This window comes from Amblyomma americanum, chromosome 10, assembly GCF_052857255.1.
Source record: "Amblyomma americanum isolate KBUSLIRL-KWMA chromosome 10, ASM5285725v1, whole genome shotgun sequence".
Classification (NCBI taxonomy): domain Eukaryota; kingdom Metazoa; phylum Arthropoda; class Arachnida; order Ixodida; family Ixodidae; genus Amblyomma; species Amblyomma americanum.
Window position 1 is genome coordinate 57,595,582 of NC_135506.1, and position 13,486 is coordinate 57,609,067.

At 42.7% G+C, this 13,486-nt stretch overlaps 1 protein-coding gene across 1 annotated transcript in view; it reads right to left on the bottom strand.

Moving 5' to 3' along the window:
• Window positions 1–13,486, bottom strand: part of LOC144108018 (nose resistant to fluoxetine protein 6-like) — a 49,378-nt gene that overhangs the window by 19,414 nt on the left and 16,478 nt on the right. The window contains exons 4-9 of the mRNA XM_077641280.1: window positions 11,186–11,270; window positions 9,772–9,863; window positions 6,931–7,110; window positions 4,396–4,489; window positions 3,818–3,904; window positions 2,721–2,886 (exon numbers count right to left, since the gene is read on the bottom strand). Coding sequence (XP_077497406.1) covers window positions 2,721–2,886; window positions 3,818–3,904; window positions 4,396–4,489; window positions 6,931–7,110; window positions 9,772–9,863; window positions 11,186–11,270 — 704 coding nt within the window. The remainder of the gene's footprint in view (window positions 1–2,720; window positions 2,887–3,817; window positions 3,905–4,395; window positions 4,490–6,930; window positions 7,111–9,771; window positions 9,864–11,185; window positions 11,271–13,486) is intronic.

The following is a 13,486-nucleotide window of genomic DNA, read 5'->3' on the forward strand; positions in this document are numbered from 1 at the left end:
AAGCTCTGTCCTGTGTATTTCTTGTGTTTCCGTTTTCACAGCTGATTACATTATGACTCTATATTAGAGTCTACCGACGGTAATAGCTAAGAGTGAGAAAGATTTTGAAAAACACGGAGTGGGCCCTAGACGATCGAAACTAATTAAGTGCTGTTGATAGTCACATAGCTCAGACAACAGTAAGTGTTCGCTCTGGAAACCTTATTAACAGCGAAGATTAATTAGGTTACTTTCTATATATTAGTCTCAGTACCAAATAGTCAATGCGGAAGTTTAGATCGCATTTAAAAACAGACGGCTGAAATGTTTGCAGGAATCTACCGTTTGCGCAGCTTTTAATGCATTAGCATTCGAACCCCGATGTTGGAAAAATCTCTCCGTTTCGTCCGTTCGTCCGTCTGCAGCCTCGGTTAGCAGATGAGAAATGGGCAGAGGGAATTCCCCTTCTCAGAGAAGAGGGAGGATAAGAAAATTAGGATAGAGAAGACGAAGCGAGGGTGGGAGGTGGGAGTAGAGTGGAGAGAGGGAGGTCCCCTTCTCTGCTGTCTGGGGAGATGAGGGAGATGACAAAAGTGAGAGAGGGAAGAGAGGGTGGAGGTGGGGTACGTTCTGCCACACTGTGACTGACGTGCCACCCACTCGCTCTGTCTGAATACGTCACCGGCAGTGGCAGCTAATGCGTATGGTAGAAACACTAGTGCTGACGCATACTCTGTCGCATTAATCGTCTATAATTCGTTTTAATGGCCTTAAAAGAAATCTCGCCAAATACAAATTCTGCCACGTGACAGAGGTGCTGCCTAGCGTCCCCACACGCATTTCAGAGAACAAAATATCCTTTTATTCGTAGTATTGTTCGGGATGGTGCTTTCAGTGGGCATAGATTAAGACATAATGTACTCCAGAAGCTGTCCTGGCTGTTTCTGCGCTCTGCGGACTTTGCTTTAAGGTTAGTAAATAAAGTTGCGTGAATGTTAACTAAGCGCAAACGTTTCAACCAACTCTTTTTAATACGATCTACAAGTTCGGAATTCACATCTTATTCGTGTAGTTATCCGAATTAGTCTTCACTAGTTCAATAACATTGGAGAACGGCAAAAGAAATTACTGAGGGCATTGAAGACTACTTACGCGCTTTGAAAGCGAAACCACTTTTTTTGTTCCTGTTTACTTTATTATTCATTTTACTTTTTCTACTCCCTCCTAATCACACACCTGCTCATTAGCATACAATCTGAAGGCAACGCATGCACTAGGTTCACCTTTGTTTGCCACTAAGTGAAGCGGTTTTGTGGCCTATGTGTTGCGTACTCGCCTCGTAGTCTGAGAGTCCTGGGTTGAATTCCCCGTACGTTGGGAAGAAATTTTATTTTTCTTTGCTACCGCGGTGGCGCCATCTGGGATCTTTCTGACCACGGCTGTTGGCCAGCACTGACGCCGAGTTTTGTTGCCGATGAGCTATATAACGCTTTCGCATTAAACACACTGCAGGCTACGTCACGCGACCCAGTATATTTCACTCGTACAGAACAACCCCGTTTATTTGTGGACTTGTTTACCTTTTTCAGTTTTAGGTGGTGCGCCCGGTTTACATTACCTACGGAGAATTTTTTTTTTCTACAGACTGTTGGATTGAAAGCTTTCACGATATGGGGAATCATAGCTCTCTTTGACACATAGCTGCTCTAAAGTGTGCCCATAGAAAGCTCTACCTTAAGGAGGCCGCCTACAAGGAAGGTAGCACAATCCGGCAATGCGCAAGCTGCAGCGCGCCGACCTGTTCACCACGGCACACGCTCTTTGTAGATTAAATGCTTTCGGGGATACCAGACATCCACAGACGCTGGGAACCGCAGTGGTCCAATTCGTATCTCACTTCTTACTGTGCACAGCAGACGTTGTTTTTTGACGCGAGCTCGGACATGACTTGCACATCATGTGGCGCGCAAAACATAGAGGTACATACTAAAGGAATTGCATCGCCCTGATCATAAGTGGAATTTCTTTTTCATCATTGCTAAAGAGTCTCGTGTAAGCGCAGAAGTTGTGAGACCAACAATCTTTCCTGCAGGTGCAGGCAAAAGTGCAATGAAAGAGAACACCTAGGTCACTTTCAAGAAGCATATTTGTTCTTGAACAGATACTAAACGAACCCGACGCGCCCTGATGAAAATGGTCTATAGACAGCCTATACGCTTCTTATAATCTCTATTGTTTTCCTATAGATATACCTTTCTGTTTATTATATATTGTTTATTTCTTTCTGTTTACTGTCTATAGACAAAAGTCTACTAAAATGTATGGCCTTAAGTTTATAGATTGCCTATAGGATTTGTATTGCGTATATACTCCCAAGCAGAACAGGTAATTGGCCGAACATTGGAACCGTATTGGCAAAAGCCGGCTCTACAAAGGACCAACATGGAACCACCCTGTTGCGATATTGGGCCTATTACCTGTGCTGCTTGGGCTGTTCCTTAGGGTTTGTCTATAGAGAGTCTATAGACTTTATAGACAGAACTATATGGACAGTCTATAGACTATGAAAAGTTTTTGTAAGGTTGCAAGGGTGTAAAGGAAAACAAATTAAATAAATACAAAGGAGAGCACTATTCTCACTTGGAGATGAGAATTTGTCTTGGTGTGCATGGCAGTAAAGCGTTCTCTTCTATATCGAAGGGATATGCTCCTTTAAGCTCACCATTGCGTTGGAAGCTTACCCGAGGATCCATGTCGTACAAATTCTTTGTCTGAACAAGCAAGTGCCACCAATGCTCAACCATCTCCTCGTGGAACTTCATGAAGAAGGTCTTCGTTTCCGGCCCGTTGATGAACAGCGGGACGATGTAGAAGCACATGAGGATGAAGAACAGGGGAACGCAGGTTCTGCGACAGCAGAGGACATGGTTGTTGCAAAACATACAAAGCCCTAGTCTCGATTTTCAGTAAGCAGTATTGCTTTTACAGCTTCACTTCACTTTTACACATTTGTTTCATGTTAGAAGGTGCTAATTCCTCCCTAAAATTTATGTCTGCGATGAACGAAATCCTGGTAGTTTTTTGCTGATGGAAATTAGTTTGACAAGCACCTCGACAGAATACTGTGACATAGGAAACATAGAAAATGAATCGTGGGGAAAGGAATGACATGCTCTGAAAAAGAAAAATTTCTTGGGCAAAATAATTTCATTTGTAACGCAAGTAGCTTTATCTTAGCGCGCAGCGAAACCGGGGAACACAAAAAAGCAAGACGACAGACAATCTTGGTTGCTTTGTTTTCTGTCGTCTAGTGCTGGTATTTGTTGGAATGATGTAACAACTTAGCTCTTTTGAAGTTCCCTTTGTAAGTCGGCGTTTTGCTCGTCTCTTCTACTGCCTACCCGCGTCTTGAAAACTCCAATCGAAGTCAGTCTAGCAAAGTGTCATTATAACCAAGATTCATTATAACCAAAGTGTCATTACAACGCCAACGGCAAAGCTGCAATGTGACAAACCGCGATGAAGGAAATAAAGTTAATGGAAGAAACTGAAAAAAAATCGAAATATTTTGCTTGCCAAGTTTCAGCGTGTTTAATATGCTTTGCATCTAAGGAATAAGTAGACAGCAAATCTGAACGAGGGTTTTGCAAAATTTTTTATCGGTACTGAAATATTTCTTGCGTTCTAACTCTGTCGGATAAAATCAACCAATCTGCGCCTTCTACCTCCCACCCCTCCACTTCCTGGGTGTGCGTCTTGCGTCAATGAATTTGTCTTTTTTCATTGCAGTTGCAGTTGGTTTTAGTTAAAGCATGCAATACGAGAAAATTTGTCTCACCTAATCAATCTTCGAAATACAGCGATCACGAAGACCAGGAGACCATTTCTTTTCTGGCTCGTGATAATAAGGCAAAGGAAAAATCCGCTGCAATATGAAAATATGGCAAATGTAAACTCATCAAGCGATCAGTAAATGTACTTGCCGGCAACTGCAGATAGTTAGCACAAGCAAGGTAACCGCAAACATTTGTACCCCTCTGATAAGCTTGTTTCTTGAACAAGGAGCACTAGCCCTGTGTAATGATTATTGAGGCCTGAACGAACGCATGATCTTCAGCGCGTGTTAATGGCGATGGCTGCCCCCTTTCACTCGTTCATTCAGTCATGCATTGACATCAAAATTCCTTGAAATCTCGTGTAATTCTGCCTTAAACTCACACTTTAGGAAACAACAAAACTGTCCGGTCTGGGTTTGCAATCATTACTATTCCTTTACTGTTTTCAAAAGCCAGAGGGGTTCTAAAGCATTTATCTCTCTCATAAGCTCTGTGCTTCAGGAAGGTAGTGTTCTTGGACGTCCTTGTAAAATATTTACATTTTTTCATAACTCTCCGTCTCTTTAGTCGGGTTACTTGCCTGAGAAAAAAGAACGTGTCCACGCTGTTGAACGCTCCTACTGCCATCATGGATGGCCAGTATTGGGAGTTGATGAGGAAATTCAGGTAGCATGCTGTGAGAACAGAACCACATTTTTAATGACAAAACACTCCTTAAATAGCAATCCTGAAAATATAGAGATATTTCTTTGAATGTTCTAAGATATCTGCTGAAATAATATAAACATTAAGTTAAGTAGCACAGAAAGTTGGGCGAGTTGCAGCGACCGGGATTCGAACCCGCGGTGGCGCCAGCAGATCAGCTTCGCTTGCCACTGCGCGAGAGTGCTACATTCTAAACAAAAGGAGTAAAAAGGGAGTTAAAATGTCCTCTTATAAAAGAATGTGCGCTAGGGGACAGTTCACTTCTTTTTTACTCCCATATAGGTGTATTTGTGTTTAGAGTGTACGCTATCGTCGCCACCGATCACGCCTCGTGTTAAACTGCCACACTTTCGCGCTGTGCATTGCACCTCATCGTATTAATCAACTTCCATCCGTGGCACCTGTGTACATTAATCGCGCTTTGATGTTTGTGGCGGTGGTGTCCACAATAAAAGAAGGTACTTTCGCATAATATTTCGTGCTTAACAATGCTAAACCGGCATCTGTTACAACGGTGCATAGTTCGATGATTTTGAGGAGAGTAAAGGCGTATAACTGGTCACCTGAGTCAATGGATAACTTAATCGCGCTTTGAGGTACGTGGCGTTGGTGTCCACATTGAAATAAAACGTGCTTTAGCACAGTATTTTGTGCTTAGCAATGCTATAACACCAGCAACTTTTTTCCTACCCGTTATGTGCCCGAAAACACGTTTTGCTTTCTTAAAAGGGAATAAAAAGTATTGGGTTGTTTTTAGCCTATTTTGTGCCAGTCCCACCCAGTAATTTTGAGTACACGGCTCATGTGTCCAAACCAGCCTTACTTACTGGTCCAGTGTACAAATAATAAATATTATTAAAGTCGTTTCCGTTATACCATGAAACACTGAGGGCTGCCCAAAACATGAGTATAGCCAGTTAAAAAATGCCAGAGAGTGCCAGAAATAACTGATTTTCCAGGCTTTTTGTTGCCTCCGCTTGGCAGCCTCCATAATTGGACACAGGATTGGTTGATAGATTTTTAGATGTATTGATTGATTGAGACATTGATTGATCGACTATTTGATTGGTTGATCGATTGACTGACTAATTGGTTGACTTACTGGTCAACTCATCGATTGATCTCTCGACTGATTGATTGATTGATTGATTGATTTACTGGTTTATTGATTGATTGGTTTATTGATTGATTGAGGTACATCTTTCCATCAATGCCCTTAACGTTCACTTTGCTCTAATCATAAATGCGGGCACATGGCCCAATGCTTTCACGGGAGCTTAGGTGACAGACAGGCAAAAATACCGAACATTGTGCCTGTCACATTGTGCCAGGGCAGTGACAGTTGTCGCGAAGTTACTCAATGTTGTAATTTCTACTGTGCCTCCTTCGAATCTGTCCTACCTGTTTCATTATCTGACGAGCTAAGCTACTCTGACTCTCCATAACCAACTGGTTAATCTTGTTTTCTTTGCTAGCACTTGCTCAAATTTAATTACACCCTTTCTTCTTTTAAACCGCGAGCCAACTCGGATGTTCGTGATGGCATCATGCATTATGGTTTGGAGGTCCTTACTTTTATTAGGACACCTGTCTACTTCCCTGACAGTGTTGTAATAAGTGATGGTTGCCTAATTTATCTATAAATCTGTCTGAAAATTGTTTAACTTTCAAACGCTTGGACTTATTCCGCTCTGAATATCACATCGCTTCCAGCGACATGTGAAGAGTCATGGCAGGCTAGCAGAGGCTAGACAAGGATTTTCAAACAGCTGCGATGTGGCCCAGCACATCCGATCTCTAAGTTTTGGCATGTCTTTTATTTTATCAGTATCACTGAATCGTTGTGAATTCTGAATTCTTCCTAAATCTAAATTTTCGCTAAGCAACACTCAATCCCCGATGTCTCTCGTGCTACTCACCTGTCACTGCCACTAATTGGTTCGAGATGGCGATGACAGGTGTCGGACTTAAACTTTGCTTCTCCACTACCTTAATTGGTTTTAATTGGTGTTTTAGGGGAAAGGAAATGGCGCAGTATCTTTCTCATATATTGTTGGACACATGAACCGCGCCGTAAGGGAAGGGATAAAGGAGAGAGTGAAAGATGAAAGGAAGAAGAGGTGCCGTAGTGGAGGGCTCCGGAATAATTTCGACCACCTGGCGATCTTTAACGTACACTGACATCGCACAGCACACGGGCGCCTTAGCGTTTTTCCTCCATAAAAACGCAGCCGCCGCGGTCGGGTTCGAACCCGGGAACTCCGGATCAGTAGTCGAGCGCCCTAACCACTGAGCCACCGCGGCGGGGTTCCACTGCCTTAAGGAATGAAATTTCAGCAGAAGCACACAAAGTGTTCAAAATCGAAAACGCACACACAAAGGAACATAAATATGCGTATGAAGCGCTTACACACGTTGTCGGACACTGTCAAGCAGCAGTGGCCGAGGACGATGTGGCTTAAGCTGAAGAGCCGGAAGCCGTGCAGAAACTGAAGAGGGTAGCGCTCACTGTCGCTGCGGTCGGCAACCCGCAGCAGCAGCCGAGTGTTCGACGTCGCAGCGAAAGCCTGCACAAACTGGACCAACGCACCTGGGGAGCAAGTACAAAGTTCCCTGAACGCATGGGCGGGGATGGTGCTGTTTGCCACGCGCGCGAATGAAATCTTGGTGGGTCTCTAACCATTTCGTTGCCTTTGACAAGTCCTACTCGGTAAGGCACCATGACTAGTCCTTCTCGGCATCCGTAATATGGATGGGTAGCTGTCCTCGTGAAGTACTTATGCACATATGAGAGAGACCTTGCCAGGTTAGCTATAAGTTATACGCACAGGAAACGGGTAGGTCTTTCGTTCTGCCTCTGTATTGTTTCGGTGGAATTTTGGGGGTAATTATGACTGGTTTGGTTCTTTGGTTTCCTGGAGGCTCCTTTTGTAGCGATAGCTACATTACTGTACTATTTCCAGCCTTCAGCGTGGCGGCGGCACCGCCACCGCCACGCGGTCATGTGGTTGGTCACGTGAACGAAACCGAGCTGGAACAGCTGTGCGCATGCGCCGTGTCAAGTGGGACGAAGATGAATGAGGAACGCCCGACTAAACGGAGGAGCGGAAAATTTACTTTGCAATTCGACGGAGCAAGTTCCACTCGGCCAGCTGTAGCTATCGCGTCACTCCAGGTTTAACCAGAGCTAAATCACCGCCAATTTTGTCTAGCAGCTTTGTTCTTCCGAAAAAAAAAGTTTAAACACTTTCAACATGAAAAAATACAGTCGTGAATCCTGTTCAGAAAGAAATAGACGTTATTCCAAATGAACGTTGAAATTGTACTCTGAAATTGTACTCCGTACGGGCGTTCACCCGTATTTATGCTTCTAATACTAAAGTCACACTGCTTATTCGTTTACTGTTTACCCTTTTTACGGGTGATTGGGGGCTCTTTCGACAAGCACACTAGTTATTTATTTGCCGGCGAGTTTTAATGCAAAAAGAACTCGGCACATAGCACTTGATAGCTTGTTTCATTGATTATTTGTTGCTATTTAAGACAGTAAATACAGCTTGCTCGAAAACTTCGAAGCACGATGCTTTGTGTAGAAGAAAAAGTTCTGAATCAGTTGGTGAAAACAAGCGATTTTTTGAAGAGACCATGAAGCACTATTCCATAAAGTTGCGGTACGCCTGGGATATTAAAGGACCCCGCTTCAGTAATATTCCGCATTATTAATTTCTTCAATGGGTTTCCTAGAACCTTAGTTATCTGCAATCGAAGTTTGAATGTGTTCTCTTCGGGCTTTATTCCCCCGTCTCCACACTCAGCCGACATACGCAGACGTGTGACTGGGAGGAGGGTTGGAGTTTGAAAATACCGCTGTAAAGGGCTCGGCAACTTTCGAGCTCGACTGTGGGTACAGTGCTGCCTGTATAATTATACAGGGTGTTTCACATGAGCCTTTACACAGTTTTTAAAAATTGGCTTTTTGAGCTAGAAGACCACTTTTTCGGCATAGGATTTTCAGTGGCGCAGTATATCAGAATACAGCTAAGAAGTGTACACTTGCAGGCTGGTTAACTAATATTGAATAGTTAGCTTTTTACCTACTACTTTTAGGCTCCTTAATTATTTAGAGACGCGCAGCCCGCCGTAAGTGATATCCTTACAGAATTTCGAAAACGCAGTTACCCTAGGCTCTGTGGCCCCTGGTTGTGCCCATTATGGCCGTTTTATTCTAAATCACTATTCACCAACAATTTTTAACTCACTGCCTGATTCCATGCTACCTGTTTCGTCAACTACGTCCTTGATGCATTACGCTGGGTAAAATATGTCTGGCTGTAATTCATACGTCAAGAAAAATGCCTTTTCATTGACTGCACAGTTGTTGGTCATAACCGTCTATACTTTCGGTTTTTACAATTTAATACGTGTAAACTGTCCTACCCGACTGCTGTATACAGCCCTACTAGTCTAGTCTTTCTGTGGCTTGCGCTGACCTTTCATAATCCGTTTGTAACTGTACTGTGAAGAATAAACGAATTATAGTTATTATGGTTAAAAAGTAGTTGAAAATTACCGGAACATAGATGTAGCGTTCAACAACTACAACAATATTCTCGCCTCCTATGGGTGCGTATACATGATTCATCCATTCATTGTTTAAGGAAAAGCCGTAGAACGGACTCCGGTGAAGTCTTGAGTCGGGTTGGCGCTCGTGTCGCATTCTATTTTGCAGTGTGCTCACTGGCAAATATTTCAGGAAGTACAGAATGTGTGGAGGCTCGCAAATAAAGTTACATTCTTTTAAATCTTTGGAGCTTTATTCACTTATAAACCGGTTGCGTTCAGAACATTAAATAATGGTTTTTAGGTCCATCTGATTTCGATTTGGCTTGAAGCAAATCGCTCCACACAGCGTGCGTAATCTCTCATCGAACTTAACCATTCATAATTGATTCTATTTGTTTTCGTTAATGTTTTAATTCTAATCTTTGTGATTTAAAAATTATTCGTTTTTGTAGCGCCAGCACCCTGGTACATCGTCTATCCAACGCACTACGTGGTTCTCCTTGAACCTATACCAACTGGCCCGTCCTTGTGTTGTTCCGCCTCTCCCTCTCCCATCGCCGCCATGACCGAGTTTAACACAAGTCGAGACCTGAAGCAACTCGCAATGTGCACACAAGGAAATTAGAATTTTAACGGTGCAAACTCGCCACCTTTATTTGAGCCAAAAGTGAAGAGATTACACACTTACTCTGTTCTCTTGAACTTTTTGGTTGCATCGGCATGAAGAGGTCCATACAGGTGGCAGCTGCGATGACTACGCCTAGGAGACCTAGAAATATTCTGGATACGGAAACAGGCACGTTTTCAGAACTGGACGCAATTTATTTTTCAAAAGCAATGGTTCTGCTATGCCTTCAAAACTTCAAGTGTTTTTCATGCTACTTCAGCTTCGGCTTCAACAGGTTAGTAAAAAAAAATCGTTTCTGTAGCTTCAGCAAGCACCTAAAACTTTTACTGCGTTTCTGCATTCTGAAAGCAACGGATGAAAACGGGTCTGGTATAGAATTTTTTACCATCACCTCAAGTGAAGCTGCCTGAAATCTTCCAAACTTTCATGTTTTGTTGGCTTGATATATTACCTGAAATGTGCAGGCAGTGATTGCTTCTTCTCCTGGAAAAACCGGTAAGGTACACGCCATACCAAGGTATTGTAAACAGGAATGTGAGCTGGTTCGAAGTGCTGTTTGTAGAATAACTATTATTCGAACACTATTTGAACAGTTACTTCGTCTTTTAGCTTTAACAAGAGTGATAAAACATTGAATAAACAAAATAATTTATAATGAAGGTATTGACAAATTACTCACAATGTTGATCAAGACGTTCGCGTAAAGGCACAAAGGCTTATGTCAAAACGAAAGTTTCGGAATGGCTGTGATGTCGTCCTTCAGCTACAGACTTCCTTAATTTTATCCCACGCCCAGTGCACAAGTGGAACCAATGTTCGCTCGAATCAAGTGTTGCCAAGCCCAGCTTTGCGGAGGTCACTTTTAATCGTGACGCAGTCAATCGAATATAGTAAGAAAATCTTTTAAAAATATTCGTCACAAAAACTTGTCTTAAAATTTTGTCCTGTGTTCGCGCCCCGTAGCATGACTGCCATAGAAAGCCAAGGGGTGCGTTTTCATGATAAATAGAAGTGAACTAGAGGAATTCCGAGGAGAGATCTGCAAATGCAAAGATCCGTAAGATGCAATCTCATGACATTCGAATAATTGCGTTCAGAAGCAACGTCCCATTGAAAAAATGCGTTTGTCCAGCATTTTTCTGGGTATGAATCTAGATGCAAAACTTTTGTTGCAGGCTGCTAGCGCTGAATGTTGGGAAGCCCAGCCGATTGTTTCAAAAGGTTTTGTTTTTGTACCCTGTGTTTTTGCGCATATCACAAATTATTTATATTTTAGTCAAGAAAAAATATACAACCGGAGGTTTTATTGCTTCCATTTGTCGTGTCTGCATAAGTCTAAAATGTTGGCCCGTTTTGCTATTTTAACACCAGGCTGAAGGAAACCCAAAGTAATAGTAGTAAATAACCGTATCATACAGCAGATTAAAACTTGAGATGTGTCTTTCTTGCTAAATAATGCAAAACAACAACTTACACAATCGCTTTTTCTGTTGTACTCCATGGTTCCGGTTTTCCCGTGACGCAATCTGTCACCTCAATTTTTAATATTGAAGGTTTCACTGCCAGAAGGAATAAAAGGAATATCAGTGGCAAAATTCGTGGGATACAGTTGGGTGAAGTGAAGTCACATTTGAACTGCTTAGCAACTATGTGGCCAAATCTGGAGCTATCGATGAAGTACATCGTATTTTACAGCATCAATATTGGCGTTCGCTCCCTCGGAGCCAATGCTGCTGCTCCTGTGTACGGTATTCTCATTTAAAATTTTCACACTTCAGCGTACGCAAGCTGCGTAAGTTGCTAATTGCTGTATATAGAGGGCATCCTAGGTAAGAGAAACAAAGGTTATATTAAAATCGGGGTGTCCTGCGCGAGTGTCGTAGCGTTGTTTGCGGTACTCTTTCTTTAATTCTTTTGTAGTGAAGCAATTGACCAATACTCAAAATGAGCTAAATGCTTGAATTTCCACTATAGAAACCGCTTATGAACAGAACTGGTGCAGATCATTTCCAAAACTGCTGGCTAGGGTGTTTCTGATAAGGTGATTTTACGGTGTTCCTTTTCCTGGCCCTGAAATATAGCGCTCGAATAAGAGAAGTTAATACGTAACAGCACAACAATATCAGCGCTCCCTAAACGCAAAGTCAAAATACCGTATCTCAAATCGGCAGCGCTTTTGTCGCCGAGGCTTTTAGCTGGCCTCAACATTACTCCAACTAATTTCTAAATCATATCTCATGCTTTCGAGTGCATCCCCTTTTAAACAGGGTTGTCACGGGTGCCACCAAGTTCACAAAAGTTTCCTCATTTTAACAGTTTTCTTGAGTCTAATAAGGACTATTTCCGAGCCTACCCTGCTTTAAAGTGCAAATGCTATCCCATATCAGATGCGATTGCCCATCTCCTGTCGTCCCCCTGCACTGCATCATTTGTGGTTTAACAACGACCTTCTAAAGCAAATCTCCCATCAGCTCTCTGGTCGATTTGTAACCCGACTGCGTTTTCGGATCTCATATACGAATAACTAAGGGCGCAGTAATCTTGAGTTGGTGACTCTAGAATTAGGCTGCTATCACCGACTTGAGCACAGCCAATGATTCCTGACATGCTTCTCTTATGCACTATAGTAAAATTCCTGGCCAATTCGGTTCAATCAGCCCAAAATAATTTGCTGTCCCTACGCGCCGCAATGTGGTTATATCAGTGCCATCTGGCGGCTTCTTGGACAAAGAGAGGCGTAATGCGGAAGCGAGGCAGGCGCGAAAACTTTCCAGCACGCAAGTAACGCGCATCCACGGAGCTTTGCTCACTATCACAGAGCGCATACAGCCGTATAGTGCAATAGCTATAAAGCTTTTTAGCAAAGCTCATGCGACCACTTTAATGTCACGCTTAGAATTCGCATGCTGTTGGCCACAAGAAAATGAAATAAATTGCTGGCGAATATTTATCTAATTATTCGTGCTCCTTTGTTTAGAGCGAACGAGTGATTTCCGACGATGATGCGTGCAAGCGGATAATCGATGCTGCTCAACTGTCCACCCCCTCCTCCTCCTCCTACATTAAGAGCATAACGCTTACGGCATGCCAAATGTTATGGTCTGCACCTCTGAAGTAATTGTTAGTTACGCGCTATTTCGGTGCACCGTTTCATACAGGGTGTTTCACCTCAGACTTTACACAGTTTTTAAGCGCGCTTTTTTCGGCATAGCGCTGTCAGCAGTGTGGTACATCAGATTTCAGCAAAGACGTGCTAACTAGCAGCTTTGTTAACACATAGTGAGTACTTAAATTTTTATCTATTACTATTAGGTTCCTTGATTCTCGAGAGGCATGTAGACCACCATCACTAATATCCTTGTCAGCTTATATAATTTCGAAAATGTGGCTACCCTCGGCACTGTGGTCCAACAAATTTTGCCTATTTCAACGAGTTACGTGCACTGGAGAGATTGGTTTGCCTGCAAGCTTCTTGAAATCACATGTATTTTGGCGCGATTTAAGCAAAAATTGTCGGGCCACAGTCCCGAGGGTAACCGCGTTTCCTAAATTTTATAAACTGATATGTATATTAGTTACGGCGAACTACATGCCTCTTGATAATTAAGCAGCCTTTCAGTAATGGTTAAAAAGTTAAGTGCTCAAATTTAGTTAACAAGGCCGCTATAGTTAGCACGTCTTAACTCTGATGTACTGCACCAGTGATAGTGCTATGCCGAAAAAAGCGCTCTTCTACCTCAATAAGCCTGTTTTTAAAAATTGTGCAAAGTCTTGG